The following is a 21,575-nucleotide window of genomic DNA, read 5'->3' as shown; positions in this document are numbered from 1 at the left end:
ATGCCCAACTCCTTAAGCCGCTCCTCATAGGGCTTGTTCTCCAGACCCTTGATCATTTGAGTCGCCCTCCTCTGGACACATTCCAGCTTGTCAATATCTCTCTTGAATTGTGGTGCCCAGAATTGGACACAATATTCCAGATGTGGTCTAACCAAAGCAGAATAGAGGGGTAGCATTACTTCCTTAGATCTAGACACTCGGCTCCTATTGATGCAGGCCAAAATCCCATTGGCTTTTTTTGCTGCCACATCACATTCCTGGCTCATGTTTAACTTGTTGTCCACGAGGACTCCAAGATCTTTTTCACACGTACTGCTCTCGAGCCAGGCATCGTCCCCCATTCTGTCTCTTTGCATTTCATTTTTCCTGCCAAAGTGGAGTATCTTGCATTTGTCACTGTTGAACTTCATTTTGTTAGTTTTGGCCCATCATCTCTCTAATCTGTCAAGATCGTTTTGAATTCTGCTCCTGTCCTCTGGAGTATTGGCTATCCAAAACACCTGGAGGGAGGGCCAAAGTTTGCCCATGCCTGCCTTATGGGAATATCCCTCCTTCCCGACCTTATGTTGCTCCTTGAGCACTGCCTCTGCTGACCCTCCCCTCTGCCTCTTTCTCCCTTACCCCTCTCTCACCTGCTTGATGACCGGCTGGAGCCTGGCCATAGCGATGACGGTCACCCAGACGGACATGAGGGACCCCAGGAAGTCACAGAACTGCAGCACGTCATAGTCCATGATGCAGAAGACCACGATGCCGGGCTGGTCGCAGGCGTGGTAGAACTGGGGGAGGGGAGTGACCAACAGGAAAGGTCAGCCCTCTCATGCAGGTGACCCTTGGGCCACGATTGCACACACACACACACACACACACACTAGCCTCAGGGCATGCTGAGAAGCAGAGAGAACCCCCAACCCCCACCCCAGCACACCGTGGAAAAGAACATGGTGAAGATGTAGACAGCGGCCTCCAGGAGGTAGTTGCTCCGCAGGGCGATGGCCACAGGAGGGACGAACATGAGGTTGCTGAGGCAGAGGAGCAGCGTGGAGAGCAGCTGGAAGCCGTAGGAGAAGGCGTCCGCATTGTCCGTGCAGCCCCAACCGCTCCAGCCTGGACCACGGAAGAGTAGAAGAGAATGGAATGGAATTAATTTATTGTCATTGTGCATCATACACCAGAATTAAACACCATCCTCACCACATTATACATGTACAATTACAAAACAATGTGCCCATCCTTCCACATTCTAATCGCTCTTGCACAACCCCTAATGCCACAACCGTGTGAGACCAGCCGGTCCACCTCATCCCAGTCAGCAGGCTCATACTCTTCAGAGATAAGCCCCACCACGTTTGTATCATCTCCAAATTTAACAATGATATTACTATGGCGAGTGGGGGTGCAGTCATATGTGGAAAAAATGGACCTCATGGACCTCATGTCCGTCTGGGTGACCATCACTGGACCCCACTCAATTCGTCAACTATCAGCCTGTTTCCAATCTCCCCTTTTTGGGCAAAGTCATGGAACGTGTGGTGGCCTCACAACTCCAGGCATTCTTGGTAGACACGGATTATCTGGATCCGGCACAGTCTGGCTTCAGGCCGGGGCATGGTACCGAGACAGCCTTGGTCGCCTTAGTGGATGATCTGCGTCGGGAGCTCGACAGGGGGAGTGTGTCCCTGTTGGTGCTGCTCGACATCTCAGCGGCCTTCGATACCGTCGACCACGGTATCCTTCTGGGGCGCCTCGCGGGGATGGGTCTTGGAGGTACTGTTCTGCAGTGGCTCCGCTCATTCCTTGAGAGTCGGTCTCAGAAGGTGTTACTGGGGGACTCCTGTTCTACCCCACAACCTTTGTTTTGTGGGGTTCCTCAGGGTTCTATCCTGTCTCCCATGCTGTTTAACATCTACATGAAGCCGCTGGGCGAGATCATCCGGAGTTTCGGGGTGCGGTGTCATCTGTACGCAGATGATGTCCAACTCTGTCACTCCTTTCCAACCGCTACTAAGGAGGCTGTCAAGGTCCTGAACCGGTGCTTGGCCGCTGTGACAGTCTGGATGGGGGCGAACAAATTGAAATTGAATCCAGACAAGACAGAGGCACTCCTGGTCAGTCGCAAGGCCGAACAGGGTATAGGGTTACAGCCTGTGCTGGATGGGGTCGCACTCCCCCTGAAGACGCAGGTTCGCAGTTTGGGTGTGATCCTGGACTCATCGCTGAGCCTGGATCCCCAGGTTTCGGCGGTGACCAGGGGAGCATTCGCACAGTTAAAACTCGTGCGCCAACTGCGACCGTACCTTGGGAAGTCTGACTTGGCCACGGTAGTCCACGCTCTGGTTACATCCCGTCTTGACTACTGCAACGCTCTCTACATGGGGTTGCCTTTGAAGACGGCTCGGAAGCTCCAATTAGTCCAATGGGCGGCAGCCATGATACTAAGTGGAGCGGGGCGCAGGGAGCATACAACTCCTCTGCTGCGCCAGCTCCACTGGCTGCCGATTTGCTACCGGGCCCAATTCAAAGTGCTGGCGTTGGCCTTTAAAGCCCTAAACGGTTCTGGCCCAACATATCTATCTGAACGTATCTCTGCCTATCAGCCCACCAGGACCCTAAGATCTTCGGGGAAGGCCCAGCTCTCCATCCCACCTGCTTCACAGGTGCGGCTGGCGGGAACGAGAGACAGGGCCTTTTCTGTGGTGGCCCCTCGGCTTTGGAATGCCCTCCCCATAGAGATAAGATCAGCCTCCTCGCTGATGGTATTTCGAAAAAGACTGAAGACATGGATGTTCGAACAAGTATTCGGCTAATCCGGTGCGATGAAGTTGATGATCAAGGACTGGTAATCACAGACGATGAAATTGGATTATGATTTTAGTTAAGAGATGCATTGGTTTGTATTGGTGGCCCAATACTGTGTATTATGTATGTATTTTTATGCTTTTTAAACTGAATATTGTTGATTATTGTAGTGTTGTAAACCGCGTTGAGTCGCCAATGTAGGCTGAGAAACGGCGGTATACAAGCACAGTAATAAAATAAATAAATAAATAAAAATGTAAAGGAGAGAACTCTACACACAGCCTTGTGGAATACCAGAAAAGAGGAGGGGGCTTCAGGCGCAGGGCCTGGGTCTACCTGTCCAGACAAAGGTGTTCTCTCAGGGAGGAAGGGAGGGAGGGAGGCCCTTTACAAAGCTCCACAGAACCTTTCAAATGGGAGTGGGAGACAGGGTCTTCCCCACACAGATTCTGTTAGGTAGAAATGCATTGTCTGTAACCCCACTGAGCATTACTGGTTGGGAAATACAGTTCTAATGGACTTGTGGTCACACACATCCACTGAAGGGTTAAGAAGGTGGTGATGTGGAACTGGAGGGACAGGCTAAAGAAGCTGAGTCCTGATCATGTGACACACATGACGAGAACTGAATCATTTCCTGTTGTCCTTGTTTGATGATGAGAAGTAGAGGGTATAAAAGTAAGTAGCAAGCATGTGTGCTCTTGTTGTATGTCAGCCTGTTCTGCCTGTGATTGTGTCTAATGATCAGGTTGCTTTGGATGATGGGAATGACAATGTTGTTCATGTTCAAGTTGATTCCTCTGATGGGAATAGGGATTCCGCCCATGAAGATGTTCCTGAAGGGAATGGGAATGGTGGTCTGTTTCCTGGGCCTGGTTTTACGGATGTGGGCCTGAGTCCAGTTCAGTTGATGGCTTATTGCTGCAAGAGGATTCTCAAGGCCTCGAGCCTGGGAAAGGCTCTGCGCCTGGTCAGTTATCTCCAGACGCAGATTTTAATGAAGCCTTGCACAGACTTCTCAACATCGTCCAGGTTGATCTGAACATGAAGCATAAATCTCAAGGGTAAGAACCTCAGAATTGGTGCTCAGAGGTAACTTAATCAAGGGCTTCAGAGCCAAGTCTCTCTCTCACATCCATCTGATTGAAAGTTTGATGGTGGAATGAAAAAGGAAACACTGTCCTGCTCCAGGAAGAGGTGGGGTCAAACAATTGAGCAGGAGGAGCAATATAACTGGGTTGTTGTAGGGTTTTTTGGGCTGTATGGCCATGGTCTACAGGCCCCTAGAGAATGCCTCTAGACCAGTGGTTCTCAACCTATGGGTCCCCAGATGTTTTGGCCTACAACTCCCAGAAATCCTAACAGCTGCTAAACTGGCTGGGATTTCTGGGAGTTGTAGGCCAAAACATCTGGGGATCCACAGGTTGAGAACCACTGCTCTTGACCATGGCCATACAGCCCGAAAAAACCTACAACAACCCAGTGATTCCGGCCATGAAAGCCTTCGACAATACATTAATATAACTGGTGCAAACAACATTGATTGACAGCTATAAATAACCAATCAATCCAACTATACATTTACAGGGTAAAAAGGCAAAATCAGGCATGATACAACAATTCAAATCCTGCAACTTACAGTTCTACATATAGGCGGCACCACTTGTGCCATCACACAGAGGCTGGGTAGTAAAAACTCTGCTGACTTCTGATAAAAGACTCTGCAATGTTTGAATTGACTGCTATAGCTTGCCCTGAGGCAATCAGTCCAGTGCACAGCCCAATCATGTGGTTGGTGCAGGTGCCGGGTATCTCAGGGGCAGAAGAGTGGTCCTTGTGGGCTTTGGAGGAACCTCCAATCTGAGAGTGAGCACACAGTCTGTGGATCCATGGGCTTGCACCTGGCACTGCCCTGTCATGGTAGCCATTGGCTTGAGACAGTTAGGGTGCATAGAATTAATGTAGCTTGGCCCCCTTGTAACTGTCTTGGCTCAATGCTATGGAATCCTGGAACGGTTTCACAGCTTTCTCTGCCAAAGAGGGCTGGTGCCCCACCAAACGACACCTCACAGGATTCCATAGTAAAAGCAGAATGTCCAAGAGGAATGTGGTGCCCCTGAGCACTCTGGAGCACCTGGAAGCCTCTGCTTTTGCTCCCCTTCAAGATTTGCACACACACACATCCTTCCCAACTCACCGGCTTTGCACTCGCAGGCCGCATACAGATAGTTGTTGGTGCGCATGAGCTTGCACTGGCCAAAGGGGCCACAGTCGTTGATGCAAGGGGAGAGGTACGTGCGCAGGTACACCTCGGCCGTCATGTTGCCACATGGCTCCAGCCTGCAAAAAAGTGGCGGGTGAGAGGGAGAGAAGAAGGAAGGAAGCCAGAAGCCCGCATTGGAGGTGTGAGTGCAAAACAGGTGCAAAGCAAGATGGGGGTGGGGGATCCCTTCCATTGCCCAATCCCACTGCTCTGCAGACTAGGATTTGGAGACCCCCCAGTGGCGGGGAACAGATTCCCTCTAAACATTAGGAAAAACTTCCAGAGAGTAAGAACTGTTTTGAAATAGCAGGGAGAAGGTTTGAGGAAAAGAGACAAAGAGAGTTCCTGGGGTCTGAAAAAGCACGGTTTGTTCTCAGTTGGCACCAACGCTCGGCAGCCTTGATACTAACAGTAGCGAAGCGCAGGGAGCACACAACTCCTCTGCTGCACCAGCTCCACTGGCTGCCGATTTGCTACCAGGCTCAATTCAAAGTGCTGGCGTTGGCCTATAAAGCCCTAAACGGTTCTGGCCCAAAATACCTTTCTGACCGCATCGGCCTACGAGCCCACGAGGACTTTGAGATCGTCTGGGGAGGCCCTTCTCTCGATCCCGCCTGCCTCACAGGCACGCCTGGCGGGGACGAGGGATAGGGCCTTCTCGGTGGTGGCCCCCCAGCTGTGGAACACCCTTCCCATGGACATCAGACAGGCGCCCTCCCTTATGACATTCCGCAAGAGACTAAAGACGTGGTTGTTTGAGAAGGCGTTTGACTAAGTGCTAGAACAATTGGCAATGATGATTGGAACGGAATATTGAAAACGAGATTGGATTGTGATTCTATGATGAGACGCCGCGAATGATTTAGTGTAATTGTATTATTGATAGTGATGTTGTTATTGTTGTTTGTGATATTGCCTTTATTGTAAATTGTTTTTATATGTTGTACACCGCCGTGAGTCGCCCTAGGGCTGAGAACGGCGGTCTACAAGTGCAGTAAATAAATAAATAATAAATAAATGTACACGATGAATATAGGAAACGGAATTATGGATGACGAATTGGATCACGATTCTAGTTATGAGACATTAATGTGTTGTTATTGATGTGTCATTATCCTGTATATTATGTTGTTAATGGTTTTTAAATTCTATATGTTGTTGGACTGACTTTTTGCTCTTGTTGTGAACCGCGTTGAGTCGCCTACAGGCTGAGAAACTGCAGTATACAAGCAAAGTAAATAAATAAATAAATAAATAAATATGGACCCTGCTGACAGTCCAGGAAAAACAGGGTACTGAACAAAGAAACGCCTTGCTTTATATACCCTTTAAAATAATATGCATGCATCATACAGGCATAACAATGTGGGTCACAAAATGCTACTTTTACATTGACTTCAATGGCATATTTTAACTTCAACACCTGTCAATCTTCATTTAAGCATCTTTATCTAAGGAGCTGCTATTAATGAGGACCATTGTGCCAGAGTGTCTACTAGGCTACTGATAGCAAGAGCTTCCCTCCATCTTGAGATAAGTCCTTCCTGAAGCCTCTTGATGGCCAGCTCATTAATCTTACGATAAGCTTCGCCTGGTACCAAAATGGAAAGAGTCTCTTGAAGTTTGCCAGAGGCCTCTTGACATTCCTTTCCTAGACCCTGGCCTCTCTTGAGGCATCTCATTTTGCAGCTTTTAAGAAGCCCAGTGAAGTGAAGTTCATGCATGCATATATTTTTCTTTGTGATTTCATATATTTTCTAAACTCCTATTTCTAATATGGTTACATCCAATATATATTTTCCAATATGTGTATTATGTATTTTCATCATGCCTTCATCTGTTTGACAATGGAAGATGCCACTTCCTGGGTGTTTGCTGGAGTCTCCTTTCTTTTCATAGAATCCTAGAATCAAAGAGTTGGAAGAGACCTCCTGGGCCATCATCCAGTCCAACCCCATTCTGTCAAGGAGCAGGAATATTGCATTCAAATCACCCCTGAAAGATGGCCTCTGTTGAAAAGCTTCCAAAGAAGGAGCCTCCACCACACTCCGGGGCAGAGAGTTCCACTGCTGAATGGCTCTCACAGTCAGGAAGTTCTTCCTCATGTTCAGATGGAATCTCCTTTCTTGTAGTTTGAAGCCATTGTTTCGTGTCCTAGTCTCCAAGGAAGCGGAAAACAAGCTTGCTCCCTCCTCCTCCCTGTGGCTTCCTCTCACATATTGATACATGGCTATCATATCCCCTCTCAGCCTTCTCTTCTTCAGGCTAAACATGCCAAGCTCCTTAAGCCGCTCCTCATAGGGCTTGTTCTCCAGACCCTTGATCATTTTATTCGCTCTCCTCTGGACACATTCCAGCTTCAATTGTGGTGCCCAGAATTGGACACAATATTCCAGATGTGGTCTAACCAAAGCAGAATAGAGCATAGGGAGCAGGACTTACCTAGATCTAGGCACTAGGCTCCCCTTGATGCAGGCCAACATCCCATTGGCTTTTTTTGCTGCCACATCACATTCCTGGCTCATGTTTAACTTGTTGTCCACGAGGACTCCAAGATCTTTTCCACACGTACTGCTCTCGAGCCAGGCCTTGTCCCCCATTCTGTATCTTTGCATTTCGTTTTTCCTGCCTCAGTGGAGTATTTTGCATTTGTCCCTGTTGAACTTCATTTTGTTAGTTTTGGCCATTCATCTCTCTAATCTGTCAAGATCGCTTTTCTGGAGGTTTCCAAGGAGAGGCTGGTTGGCCATCTGTCAGGAAGGCTTGGATGGTGTCTTCATACTCAGCAGAAGGGAATTGGACTAATGGTCCAAATCTGGGATTTTCAGAGACGTCTGCAGTGGTGCTCTGGGCATTGACTCCAAAGGAAGCCTGACACAGAATGGGGGACAATGCCTGGCTCGAGAGCAGTACGTGTGAAAACGATCTTGGAGTCCTCGTGGACAACAAGTTAAACATGAGCCAGGAATGTGATGTGGCGGCAAAAAAAGCCAATGGGATTTTGGCCTGCATCAAGAGGAGCCTAGTGTCTAGATCTAGGGAAGTCCTGCTCCCCATGCTCTATTCCGCTTTGGTTAGACCACTTTCAAGAGAGATATTGACTCTAAGCTGGAATGTGTCCAGAGGAGGGCGACTAAAATGATCAAGGGTCTGGAGAACAAGCCCTATGAGGAGCGGCTTAGGGAACTGGGCATGTTTAGCCTGAAGAAGAGAAGGCTGAGAGGAGATATGATAGCCATGTATAAATATGTGAGAGGAAGCCACAGGGAGGAGGAGGGAGCAAGCTTGTTTTCTGCTTCCTTGCAGACTAGGACGCAATGGAGGAATGGCTTCAAACTACAAGAGAGGAGATTCCACCTGAACACGAGGAAGAACTTCCTGACTGTGAGAGCCGTTCAGCAGTGGAACTCTCTGCCCCGGAGTGTGGTGGAGGCTCCTTCTTTGGAAGCTTTTCAACAGAGGCTGGATGGCCATCTGTCAGGGGTGATTTGAATGCAATATTCCTGCTTCTTGGCAGAATGGGGTTGGACTGTATGGCCCATGAGGTCTCTTCGAACTCTTTGATTCTATGATTCTATGATTCCACGAGGACTCCAAGATCTTTTTCACACCTATTGCTCTCAAGCCAGGCATTCCCATTCTGTATCTTTGCATTTCGTTCTTCCTGCCAAAGTGGAGTATCTTGCATTTGTCACTGCTGAACTTCATTTTGTTAGTTTTGGCCATTCATCTCTCTAATCTGTCAAGATTGCTTTTCTGGAGGTTTCAAAGGAGAGGCTGGTTAGTCATCTATCAGGAAGGCTTGGATGGTGTCTTCATTCTCAGCAGAAGGGAATTGGAGTAATGATCCAAATCTGGGATTTTCAGAGACGTCTGCAGTGGCGCTCTGCGCATTGACTCCAAAGGAAGCCTGACTGCCCCAGGAAGACAGGGGCATTCTGATGCTTTGAGCCATGTTTTAAGATTGGAAAGCGGGATATTATTAATAATGATAATGATAATGATGCAGAGGTTCCCCATCACTAAGGGACAGCTGAGGGGGATGCATCCTGCCAGCTCCCAGGAACAGAGGCGGCTCGTCCATTACGCGAAGTAAGCAGTCGCAGAACACTTTTTTTTGGCCAGGGGCGCAGAGGCGCCTCTGTAAATGCCCCTCGACCGCCACTTGTGGAGCGCCCCCTCAGCTCACAACAGCCCTAGCAGTCCGGGGGGAGCCTCGGCTTCCTTGCCTCGCTGCCGGGCGATCCTCTTCCCAAAGGGGCCGGGCCCTTGAGCCTCGCCTCGCCCCTCTCGTTCCTGCTCCACCTGGCCACCGGGTGTGCAAGCAGAGCCGGCGCTCAATCGTTCTCCGCGTTCGATCCCTTCCCCATGACCGGCTCCCTTTCCCGATCCCCCGGCACTCCACCTGCCTCCTCTCCTCTCCCCAATCCGCGGGTGGGCCAAGGGGCGGAGCTGCCACGCCTGGCCCACTTTGGGTCTGGAGGCGTGTCTGAAGACTCCAGCGTGCGTACCAAAAGTCGCCTCTTCTCCTGACTTTCTCTTCAGCCATTGGGACCAAGAGAGAGAGAGAGAGAGAGAGCCCCTCCGGCTGGAGGTATCTCCCACCTCCGCTCCCTCCTTTGTTTTTGCGCCTACCTTCAGGAAAGGTGGGCATCTCCACCTCTCTCTCTCTCTTGGGTCGTGTGGGCACCAAAAGTCACCTCTTCTCCTGACTTTCTCTTCAGCCATTGGGACCAAGAGAGAGAGAGAGAGAGGGAGCCCCTCCGGCTGGAGGTATCTCCCACCTCCGCTCCCTCCTTTGTTTTTGCGCCTTCCTTCAGGAAAGGTGGGCATCTCCACCTCTCTCTCTCTCTCTCTCTCTCTCTCTCTCGGTCCCAATGGCTGAGGAGAAAGTCAGGAGAAGAGGTGACTTTTGGTGCACACGCCGGGGTCTTCAGGAACGCCTCCGGACCCAAAGCGGGCCAGGCAAGGGAGCAAGTGCGGCAAGTGTAGTTACTGGGATGTCTAGTTCACCTACAATCAAAGAGCATTCTGAACTCCACCAAGGATGGAATTGAACCAAATATGGCACACAGAACTCCCACGACGATCAGAAAATATATATCAATGATTGGTTGCGGGGGGGGGGGGCGCCAAAATACTGTTTGCTTGCTGTTGAAAATTACCTCTGCCCAGGAATCCCTTCTCTTGTTCTTCCCGGCTGCCTTAACGCATAGCAACACATGCCACGTTCGTGCCTTCTCCGCCCACCGAAACCATGTCCTGCAGCACAAGCGAGGGAGAATTCCCTCCGTGGCACGGAGCAGATGGAGCCCCACGTTCCCTGCCACGCTTCTGCAGCCTCCCTTCCCTTCCCAGGAGAGAGAGAGAAACACTGGCTCTTGGCAGGAGGCTCCAGCAGGCACTTAGCCACAGGCAGGCAGGCAGCCAGCCACAAAGGGATCCTCATCCTCCCCACAACATCTAGGTCTCAGCTGTGGAGCAGCTGCCCCCCCCTCTGCCCCCCAGTATAGCTCTCTTTGGGGGGTCTGCAAGAGAGAAGCAATCATGGCTAGAGAAGCCCAATAAAGCCTTTGTGAGAGGAAAACAAAGGAACATGGATGCAGCATTTCTGCTTTGGTTTTGCAGGGGTGCAGCACATTGAATGCACATTGATGCCGCTCAGAATCACAGCGTTGGTAGAGACCACATGGGCCATCTAGACCAACCCCAATCTGCCATGCAGGAAAAGCACAATCAAAGCACTCCTGGCAGATGGCCGTCCAGCCTCTGTTTAAAAGCCTCCAAGGAAGGAGCGTCCACTACACTCCAAGGAGGCAATGAGTTGCTGTTGTTGTTGTTGTTGTTGTTGTTGTTGTTGTTGTTGTTGTTATGTCTATTTATAACCCACTTTTTCCTCTCCATAAGGAGACTCAAAGCAGCTAACATTAAAAGCATTACATTATTATTATAACTATAATTATTTGCATTAATAATTATTGGATGTACCAGTAGTAATTATTACATTATTACTGTATGTATATTATTACATTATTATTATATGTATATTATTACATGCATATTATTGCATGTATTAATTATTATATCATTATTATTGTATTTATATCATTACATGCATATTATTGCATGTATTAATTATTACATTATAATTATTATTGTATTTATATCATTATATACATATTACTGCATGTATTAATTATTACATTATTATTATGTATATTATTACATACATATTTCATATATTAATTATTACATTATTATTATTGTGTGTATATAATTGCATACATACTATTGCATGTATTAATTATTACATTATATTATTCTATGTATATTATTACATACATATTATTGCATGTATTAATTATTACTTTATTACTATTGCATGTATTAATTATTACATTATTATTATTGTATATTATTACATACATATTATTGCATGTCTTAATTATTACATTATTATTCTATGTATATTATTACATACATATTATTGCATGTCTTAATTATTACATTATTATTTTATGTATATTATTACATACATATTATTGCATGCCTTATTTACTACATTATTATTATTATTGTATGTATATCATTACATGCATATTATTGCATGTATTAATTATTACATTATTATTGAACGTATATTATTGCATACATATTGTTGCATGTATTAATTATCACATTATTACTATTGCATGTATTAATTATTACATTATTATTATTATTGTATGTATATCATTACATACATATTATTGCATGTATTATTTAATTATTATTATTGTATGTATATTATTACATACATATTATTACATATATTAATTATTACATTATTATTATATGTATATTATTACATTCATATTGTTGCATGTATCATTACATTATTGTTATAGTATATATATTATTATGTCAGGACTCGGTTTCCTGGCCTTGGAAGTTGGCGCACACAACCGGATCCCTGACATGGAGAACTGATAAGGGATTGCAGCTGGTGACCTTGGGAGGGGCCGTTGGTGGTTTGGCGGGGAATATTGCGCGGGATAATTGTCAGGCGGGAAGAGGGGATTCGAATGTGGGGGAGGGTATATAAGGGTTGACTTGTGTCTGTGCGCCAATCCTGGCTTTTATTGTGTATATGCATCCAGTAGTAAAAGTTTCCTGATTGATTACGGATTGGCGTCCTGTGTCTTTTCTGGGAGCAGCTGCTGTGAGCTTACATTAAGCCAGGATTCATCGGTGCCATCCCACGGCTGTGGTGAGGTACCCCTATGCAACAGGAGGAAGATCCAACGGAGGGGGAAGAACCGGCATCCCCTTTCGAGAATGCGGAAGTGTCAGGACTCGGTTTCCTGGCCTTGGAAGTTGGCGCACAAAACCGGATCCCTGACATGGAGAACTGATAAGGGATTGCAGCTGGTGACCTTGGGAGGGGCCGTTGGTGGTTTGGCGGGGAATATTGCGCGGGATAATTGTCAGGCGGGAAGAGGGGATTCGAATGTGGGGGAGGGTATATAAGGGTTGACTTGTGTCTGTACGCCAATCCTGGCTTTTATTGTGTATATGCATCCAGTAGTAAAAGTTTCCTGATTGATTACGGATTGGCGTCCTGTGTCTTTTCTGGGAGCAGCTGCTGTGAGCTTACATTAAGCCAGGATTCATCGGTGCCATCCCACGGCTGTGGTGAGGTACCCCTATGCAACAGGAGGAAGATCCAACGGAGGGGGGAGAACCGGCATCCCCTTTCGAGAATGCGGAAGAGGAGCTGGAGAGAGTGAATGCCTTGGCTTCATCGACTGCGTATGCCCGGCCCAACGGAGTCACACAGAGGCGAGTAAAAGGGGCAGAGGCAGCAACGAGAGAAAGCAGCGGGCTAGAGTTTCCCTCTCCCCAGAGGTTGGATTTCCTGGAGGAAAAGATGGCATCAATGGAAACCACCCTCGCAATGATGTCAAAGGTGATGGAGCGGCTGGCCCCACTGTTAGAGGAACAACCACCCCGAGGGGAGTCGGTGCGGAGCGCGGGGGAGAGGAGTGACCGGGGACTCGGGGCACGTCCAAAAGCGCAGACGAGTTGGAGAGCCGCTGCGGAGAGCGATGAGGAGGAGGAACGACCCCGGGGACTGGCGCCCCAGCAGACGTTCCTGGTGCCCCCGGCCGGAGCCGGGCGCGGCACAGGGCGTCAGGAATTGCCCCCGGAGCAGAGAGGGCTCCAGGGAGGGCCACCGCGAGCGGAGGACCGGGGAAGGCAGCTCCTTCCATACCCACCTAGGAGGGAGGAGCTGAGGATCGAGTTCGGAGGAGAAGCCGGGAACCTCGCATACTTTCTGACTATGGTGAGGGGATATCTAGAAGATAACGCCCTTACCTTCGGATCGGAAGCAAGCAGAGTGCGAGCAGTGGGCGCGGCACTGAGAGGGGGAGCAGCGGAATGGTATGTCCAGCTCCACGCCAGGCACGACCCATGTTTGGGATCCACAAGGCGATTCCTGGCTGCGATGGAGGCGCGCTTCAGGGATCCGCTCGAGAGGGTCCGGGCGAGGGAAAGGCTGCAAACAATAACCCAAGGACATCGTTCCGTATCTGAGTACGTGGAGGAATTCCGGTTGAGGGCGGAGAAGGTCCCAGAGTGGTCCAACACCACCAAGGTCCAGATCTTCAAGGAGGGCTTGCGGAAGGAAATCCTGACCTGGGCGCTTCACCGCGACGACCCGGAGGAGATAGGTGGATGGATCGAGCTGGCCGGCCGCATCGAGACGACCTTGGCACAGGTCAAGAGGCATCAAGGAGCAGCGCCGCAGCAGACGAGGGCGAAGGAGGAGAGTCGGGGAACGGAGAGGAGCACGGTCGGAAAAGCCCCGGCCCGAGGGCCCAAGGAGCAGAGGGGCCCTTGTTATGTATGCGGTCGCCTGGGCCATCGGGCTGCCGAATGCAGACAAAGGAAAGGAGGAGAATCCCATTTCCCAAGGTTCAAACCGGCTGCAGGAAAGAGAGCGGAGGAGAGCCCCCCTTCTAGGGCCCCGGTGGGTGATCTGGTGAGTCACAGCCCAGGAATGCTAGTATTCCCAATCAGGCTAGAAGGGGAGGGGAAGTGGGCCAGCTGCAAAGCTCTCATGGATTGCGGCTGCTCAAGAAACATTATGGCCCCAGAGCTGGCAGACGAACTGAAATGTGAGAAAACCCCCTTGCAGAGCCCCATAGCGTTTTCGCAGCTAGATGGGTCAGTGGCGGCTGGGGCCCCGGCACGGTTTGAAGTGGGGGAAGTGAGATGTAAAGTGGGGAGCTGGGAAGGCAGCATAACCTTCGTTGTATCCCCTATGGCTACTTACAATGTGATACTGGGGATGCCATGGTTAAGAGAAGCCAACCCACAGATCAATTGGAGGGAAGGCAGCATCACATTCCAGAGCGGAGAAAGAGGAAATTGTTGCAAGGGGGAAGAAAACACGGCAGGTGGGATGCAGGAAATTCCCCCTGAATACAGAGACTTTGAGGATGTGTTTGACGAGAAGGAGGCAGACCAGCTTCCCCCTCCTAGGAGGGTCGAAGTAAAGATTGAACTCAATGAGGACGCTAAGTTGCCCAGGAGTAGATTGTACCCCATGTCAGTCAAGGAGATGGAGGAACTGAGGAAATATATTGATAAAAACTTGGCCCGAGGGTTTATAAGGCCCTCCGAATCACCCTTGGGAGCCCCAGTGCTGTTTAGACACAAAAAGGATGGCTCATTGAGACTGTGCGTGGACTATAGAGGGCTGAACGCAGTGAGCACCACCAACAACTACCCCATGCCATTGACTAAGGACTTACTATCGAGATTGTCGGAAGCACGGGTATTCACGAAAATTGACTTAATCGAAGCTTATCATAAACTGCGCATAAGGCCCGAGGACAGGTGGAAAACTGCGTTCACCTGCGCGTTCGGCCATTTTGAATTCTGTGTCTGTCCCTTCGGGCTAAGGGGCTCTGGATCAGCATTTATGCAAATGATTAATGAGGTGTTACACCCACTATTGTATCGCGGGGTGTTTTGCTTTGTGGATGATGTAATTGTGTTTACCCGTGATAGACGATCTCATGTCAAATTGGTGAGGGAGGTGCTCCAGAAATTGAGGGAGGCAAAACTGTTTGCAAAACTGCCAAAATGTGAGTTCAATAAAGAACAGATAGACTTCCTGGGATACCGAATATCCAAGGGAGGGATAGCAATGGATCCAGCAAAAGTGGAGGATGTCAGGGGGTGGAGCCCTCCCCAAACGCGCAAACAGTTGCAATCATTCCTCGGGTTTGCAAATTTCTACCGGGGTTTCATAAAGGAATTTGCTCAGATAACGGTGCCCTTAACTGAACTGCTAAAGACGAAGGGAAGGGGGGAGACAGTAAAGGTACGATCCCCGGGAGCAAAGTTAGATTGGTCAATTGAATGCCAAAAGGCTTTTGAAGAACTGAAGCGCAGGTTCACTGAAGAACCAGTATTAATCCACCCCGATTTAACCAAACCATTCGTGATCCATTGTGACGCATCAGATTGGGCGTACGGGGCGGCCCTGATGCAAAGGGACCCAGAAGGGAGGTTAAAGCCATGCGGGTTCATCTCGAAAAAGTTCAGCGAAACTGAACGAAACTGGCCGGTGTGGGAAAAGGAGGCCCTGGCGGTAGTGAGGGCCCTAGAGACATGGAGGCACTTATTAGAAGGAAGCGGCATCCCCTTTGAAGTGTGGACCGACCATAAAAACTTACAATACCTCACTTCACCCAGGCAATTGTCAGCGAAGCAAATAAGATGGGGGCAGTATTTCAGCAGATTTGATTTCAAGCTGCGTTTCCAAAAGGGGAACCAAAATGTGGTCGCAGACGCGTTGTCAAGAATGCCGGAGGATGGAGGGAGGGGACGAGGCCCAAAGGGGAGCATATTCTCAGAACAGCAGTGGGGCATGGCAGTACAAACCCGAGCGCAAAAGGAGCGAAGTCAAAGGCTGGTGGGGATTGAGAGCAAGGACGGGGGATGGGAGGAGGAGATAAGACAAGCATGCAGGGAGGATCAGTGGCTGGAAAGAAATAAGGAAAAGGTGGAATGGAAGGATGGATTGGGATTTGTGCACAGGAAGCTATATATCCCAGGCAACCTAAGGGAAAAAATGATGATTAGATGCCATGGCAACAAGGGGGCAGGACACTGGGGAGTGACGAAAACCCTGAAAATGTTGGCACGACAGTGTTGGTGGCCCGGGATGAGGGGTGACACCAAAATGTATGTATCCAAATGTAATGCGTGTGCACAAAATAAGGCAACCACACAAAAGCCAACGGGGTTATTGCAAAAGGTGGCAGAGCCATCAAGACCTTGGAGGGTGATTGCTATGGACTTTGTGGGTGAACTCCCAGTCAGCAGGGGTCAGCGCTATATATGGACAGTGATGGATTTATTCTCAAAACAAGCACATTTCATAGCACTGCCTAAGTTGCCATCTGCAGAGAAATTGGCTGAGTTGTTTATCAAACATATCTACCGGTTGCATGGGTGTCCGGACCAAGTAATTAGTGACCGAGGGGTACAATTTACAGCCAGGTTCTGGGAAGGTTTCATGCAATTGATGGGGGTGGAAAGAACCTTGAGCTCAGCGTTCCATCCCATGACAAATGGGGGGGTCGAGCGCACACAACAGACCTTGGGAATGTTCCTAAGAACGTACACAAACCAATGCCAAACTGACTGGGCCGATCTACTCCCGTTTGCAGAGATTGCGTACAATGGAGCCTGTCACGCATCCACAGGGAAATCCCCCTTTGAGGTAGTATACGGCATGGAAGTAACCCCTTTTCCCAAACTGCCGAGTTGGGGGGAAGAACTGGAGGGAAAGGAAGAATGGTCATACAAGATGAAGGCGAACTGGGAGGGAGTGGCAAAATCGCTGCGAGAGGCACAGCGAAAATATAAGTTGTTTGCAGATCGGAAAAGGAGGGTAGGTGACAAATTGGAAGAAGGGGATTTAGTGTGGCTGAGCACAAAAAACCTTAAGTTAAATACCCCCTCTCGGAAGTTGTCTCCCAAATACGTCGGTCCTTTTAGAATTTCTAACAAGGTGAATGAAGTGACATATACCCTGAAACTACCTAAGGTATTGGGGAAAATACACCCAACGTTTCATTGTAGTTTATTGAAAAAATACCAAGGTCCGCTAGATGAAGAAGGAACATAATGGTGACGTATATTTCCCTTCCAGGAAGAAGAAGAGGTGGAGGGGGACATTATGTCAGGACTCGGTTTCCTGGCCTTGGAAGTTGGCGCACAAAACCGGATCCCTGACATGGAGAACTGATAAGGGATTGCAGCTGGTGACCTTGGGAGGGGCCGTTGGTGGTTTGGCGGGGAATATTGCGCGGGATAATTGTCAGGCGGGAAGAGGGGATTCGAATGTGGGGGAGGGTATATAAGGGTTGACTTGTGTCTGTACGCCAATCCTGGCTTTTATTGTGTATATGCATCCAGTAGTAAAAGTTTCCTGATTGATTACGGATTGGCGTCCTGTGTCTTTTCTGGGAGCAGCTGCTGTGAGCTTACACGGAAGAGGAGCTGGAGAGAGTGAATGCCTTGGCTTCATCGACTGCGTATGCCCGGCCCAACGGAGTCACACAGAGGCGAGTAAAAGGGGCAGAGGCAGCAACGAGAGAAAGCAGCGGGCTAGAGTTTCCCTCTCCCCAGAGGTTGGATTTCCTGGAGGAAAAGATGGCATCAATGGAAACCACCCTCGCAATGATGTCAAAGGTGATGGAGCGGCTGGCCCCACTGTTAGAGGAACAACCACCCCGAGGGGAGTCGGTGCGGAGCGCGGGGGAGAGGAGTGACCGGGGACTCGGGGCACGTCCAAAAGCGCAGACGAGTTGGAGAGCCGCTGCGGAGAGCGATGAGGAGGAGGAACGACCCCGGGGACTGGCGCCCCAGCAGACGTTCCTGGTGCCCCCGGCCGGAGCCGGGCGCGGCACAGGGCGTCAGGAATTGCCCCCGGAGCAGAGAGGGCTCCAGGGAGGGCCACCCCGAGCGGAGGACCGGGGAAGGCAGCTCCTTCCATACCCACCTAGGAGGGAGGAGCTGAGGATCGAGTTCGGAGGAGAAGCCGGGAACCTCGCATACTTTCTGACTATGGTGAGGGGATATCTAGAAGATAACGCCCTTACCTTCGGATCGGAAGCAAGCAGAGTGCGAGCAGTGGGCGCGGCACTGAGAGGGGGAGCAGCGGAATGGTATGTCCAGCTCCACGCCAGGCACGACCCATGTTTGGGATCCACAAGGCGATTCCTGGCTGCGATGGAGGCGCGCTTCAGGGATCCGCTCGAGAGGGTCCGGGCGAGGGAAAGGCTGCAAACAATAACCCAAGGACATCGTTCCGTATCTGAGTACGTGGAGGAATTCCGGTTGAGGGCGGAGAAGGTCCCAGAGTGGTCCAACACCACCAAGGTCCAGATCTTCAAGGAGGGCTTGCGGAAGGAAATCCTGACCTGGGCGCTTCACCGCGACGACCCGGAGGAGATAGGTGGATGGATCGAGCTGGCCGGCCGCATCGAGACGACCTTGGCACAGGTCAAGAGGCATCAAGGAGCAGCGCCGCAGCAGACGAGGGCGAAGGAGGAGAGTCGGGGAACGGAGAGGAGCACGGTCGGAAAAGCCCCGGCCCGAGGGCCCAAGGAGCAGAGGGGCCCTTGTTATGTATGCGGTCGCCTGGGCCATCGGGCTGCCGAATGCAGACAAAGGAAAGGAGGAGAATCCCATTTCCCAAGGTTCAAACCGGCTGCAGGAAAGAGAGCGGAGGAGAGCCCCCCTTCTAGGGCCCCGGTGGGTGATCTGGTGAGTCACAGCCCAGGAATGCTAGTATTCCCAATCAGGCTAGAAGGGGAGGGGAAGTGGGCCAGCTGCAAAGCTCTCATGGATTGCGGCTGCTCAAGAAACATTATGGCCCCAGAGCTGGCAGACGAACTGAAATGTGAGAAAACCCCCTTGCAGAGCCCCATAGCGTTTTCGCAGCTAGATGGGTCAGTGGCGGCTGGGGCCCCGGCACGGTTTGAAGTGGGGGAAGTGAGATGTAAAGTGGGGAGCTGGGAAGGCAGCATAACCTTCGTTGTATCCCCTATGGCTACTTACAATGTGATACTGGGGATGCCATGGTTAAGAGAAGCCAACCCACAGATCAATTGGAGGGAAGGCAGCATCACATTCCAGAGCGGAGAAAGAGGAAATTGTTGCAAGGGGGAAGAAAACACGGCAGGTGGGATGCAGGAAATTCCCCCTGAATACAGAGACTTTGAGGATGTGTTTGACGAGAAGGAGGCAGACCAGCTTCCCCCTCCTAGGAGGGTCGAAGTAAAGATTGAACTCAATGAGGACGCTAAGTTGCCCAGGAGTAGATTGTACCCCATGTCAGTCAAGGAGATGGAGGAACTGAGGAAATATATTGATAAAAACTTGGCCCGAGGGTTTATAAGGCCCTCCGAATCACCCTTGGGAGCCCCAGTGCTGTTTAGGCACAAAAAGGATGGCTCATTGAGACTGTGCGTGGACTATAGAGGGCTGAACGCAGTGAGCACCACCAACAACTACCCCATGCCATTGACTAAGGACTTACTATCGAGATTGTCGGAAGCACGGGTATTCACGAAAATTGACTTAATCGAAGCTTATCATAAACTGCGCATAAGGCCCGAGGACAGGTGGAAAACTGCGTTCACCTGCGCGTTCGGCCATTTTGAATTCTGTGTCTGTCCCTTCGGGCTAAGGGGCTCTGGATCAGCATTTATGCAAATGATTAATGAGGTGTTACACCCACTATTGTATCGCGGGGTGTTTTGCTTTGTGGATGATGTAATTGTGTTTACCCGTGATAGACGATCTCATGTCAAATTGGTGAGGGAGGTGCTCCAGAAATTGAGGGAGGCAAAACTGTTCGCAAAACTGCCAAAATGTGAGTTCAATAAAGAACAGATAGACTTCCTGGGATACCGAATATCCAAGGGAGGGATAGCAATGGATCCAGCAAAAGTGGAGGATGTCAGGGGGTGGAGCCCTCCCCAAACGCGCAAACAGTTGCAATCATTCCTCGGGTTTGCAAATTTCTACCGGGGTTTCATAAAGGAATTTGCTCAGATAACGGTGCCCTTAACTGAACTGCTAAAGACGAAGGGAAGGGGGGAGACAGTAAAGGTACGATCCCCGGGAGCAAAGTTAGATTGGTCAATTGAATGCCAAAAGGCTTTTGAAGAACTGAAGCGCAGGTTCACTGAAGAACCAGTATTAATCCACCCCGATTTAACCAAACCATTCGTGATCCATTGTGACGCATCAGATTGGGCGTACGGGGCGGCCCTGATGCAAAGGGACCCAGAAGGGAGGTTGAAGCCATGCGGGTTCATCTCGAAAAAGTTCAGCGAAACTGAACGAAACTGGCCGGTGTGGGAAAAGGAGGCCCTGGCGGTAGTGAGGGCCCTAGAGACATGGAGGCACTTATTAGAAGGAAGCGGCATCCCCTTTGAAGTGTGGACCGACCATAAAAACTTACAATACCTCACTTCACCCAGGCAATTGTCAGCGAAGCAAATAAGATGGGGGCAGTATTTCAGCAGATTTGATTTCAAGCTGCGTTTCCAAAAGGGGAACCAAAATGTGGTCGCAGACGCGTTGTCAAGAATGCCGGAGGATGGAGGGAGGGGACGAGGCCCAAAGGGGAGCATATTCTCAGAACAGCAGTGGGGCATGGCAGTACAAACCCGAGCGCAAAAGGAGCGAAGTCAAAGGCTGGTGGGGATTGAGAGCAAGGACGGGGGATGGGAGGAGGAGATAAGACAAGCATGCAGGGAGGATCAGTGGCTGGAAAGAAATAAGGAAAAGGTGGAATGGAAGGATGGATTGGGATTTGTGCACAGGAAGCTATATATCCCAGGCAACCTAAGGGAAAAAATGATGATTAGATGCCATGGCAACAAGGGGGCAGGACACTGGGGAGTGACGAAAACCCTGAAAATGTTGGCACGACAGTGTTGGTGGCCCGGGATGAGGGGTGACACCAAAATGTATGTATCCAAATGTAATGCGTGTGCACAAAATAAGGCAACCACACAAAAGCCAACGGGGTTATTGCAAAAGGTGGCAGAGCCATCAAGACCTTGGAGGGTGATTGCTATGGACTTTGTGGGTGAACTCCCAGTCAGCAGGGGTCAGCGCTATATATGGACAGTGATGGATTTATTCTCAAAACAAGCACATTTCATAGCACTGCCTAAGTTGCCATCTGCAGAGAAATTGGCTGAGTTGTTTATCAAACATATCTACCGGTTGCATGGGTGTCCGGACCAAGTAATTAGTGACCGAGGGGTACAATTTACAGCCAGGTTCTGGGAAGGTTTCATGCAATTGATGGGGGTGGAAAGAACCTTGAGCTCAGCGTTCCATCCCATGACAAATGGGGGGGTCGAGCGCACACAACAGACCTTGGGAATGTTCCTAAGAACGTACACAAACCAATGCCAAACTGACT

At 49.8% G+C, this 21,575-nt stretch overlaps 2 protein-coding genes across 2 annotated transcripts in view; one reads left to right on the top strand and one right to left on the bottom strand.

Annotated features, from left to right (window-relative positions):
- TMEM8B (transmembrane protein 8B) overlaps positions 1–21,575 on the bottom strand; it is a 73,327-nt gene that overhangs the window by 3,021 nt on the left and 48,731 nt on the right. Inside the window, exons 9-11 of the mRNA XM_060761101.2 lie at positions 4,997–5,139; positions 929–1,107; positions 633–779 (exon numbers count right to left, since the gene is read on the bottom strand). Of these exons, the coding sequence (XP_060617084.2) occupies positions 633–779; positions 929–1,107; positions 4,997–5,139 (469 nt within the window). The remainder of the gene's footprint in view (positions 1–632; positions 780–928; positions 1,108–4,996; positions 5,140–21,575) is intronic.
- On the top strand, positions 12,615–17,568 carry LOC137096158 (uncharacterized). Its single transcript, XM_067464721.1, has 2 exons — positions 12,615–14,087; positions 17,277–17,568. The coding sequence occupies exons 1-2, from the start codon at positions 12,750–12,752 to the stop codon at positions 17,370–17,372; spliced, it is 1,434 nt and encodes a 477-aa protein (XP_067320822.1). The 5' UTR covers positions 12,615–12,749; the 3' UTR covers positions 17,373–17,568.

The sequence above is a fragment of the Anolis sagrei genome, chromosome 2 (assembly GCF_037176765.1).
Source record: "Anolis sagrei isolate rAnoSag1 chromosome 2, rAnoSag1.mat, whole genome shotgun sequence".
Lineage (NCBI taxonomy): Eukaryota > Metazoa > Chordata > Lepidosauria > Squamata > Dactyloidae > Anolis > Anolis sagrei.
This window is presented reverse-complemented; position numbering and strand designations above follow the sequence as displayed.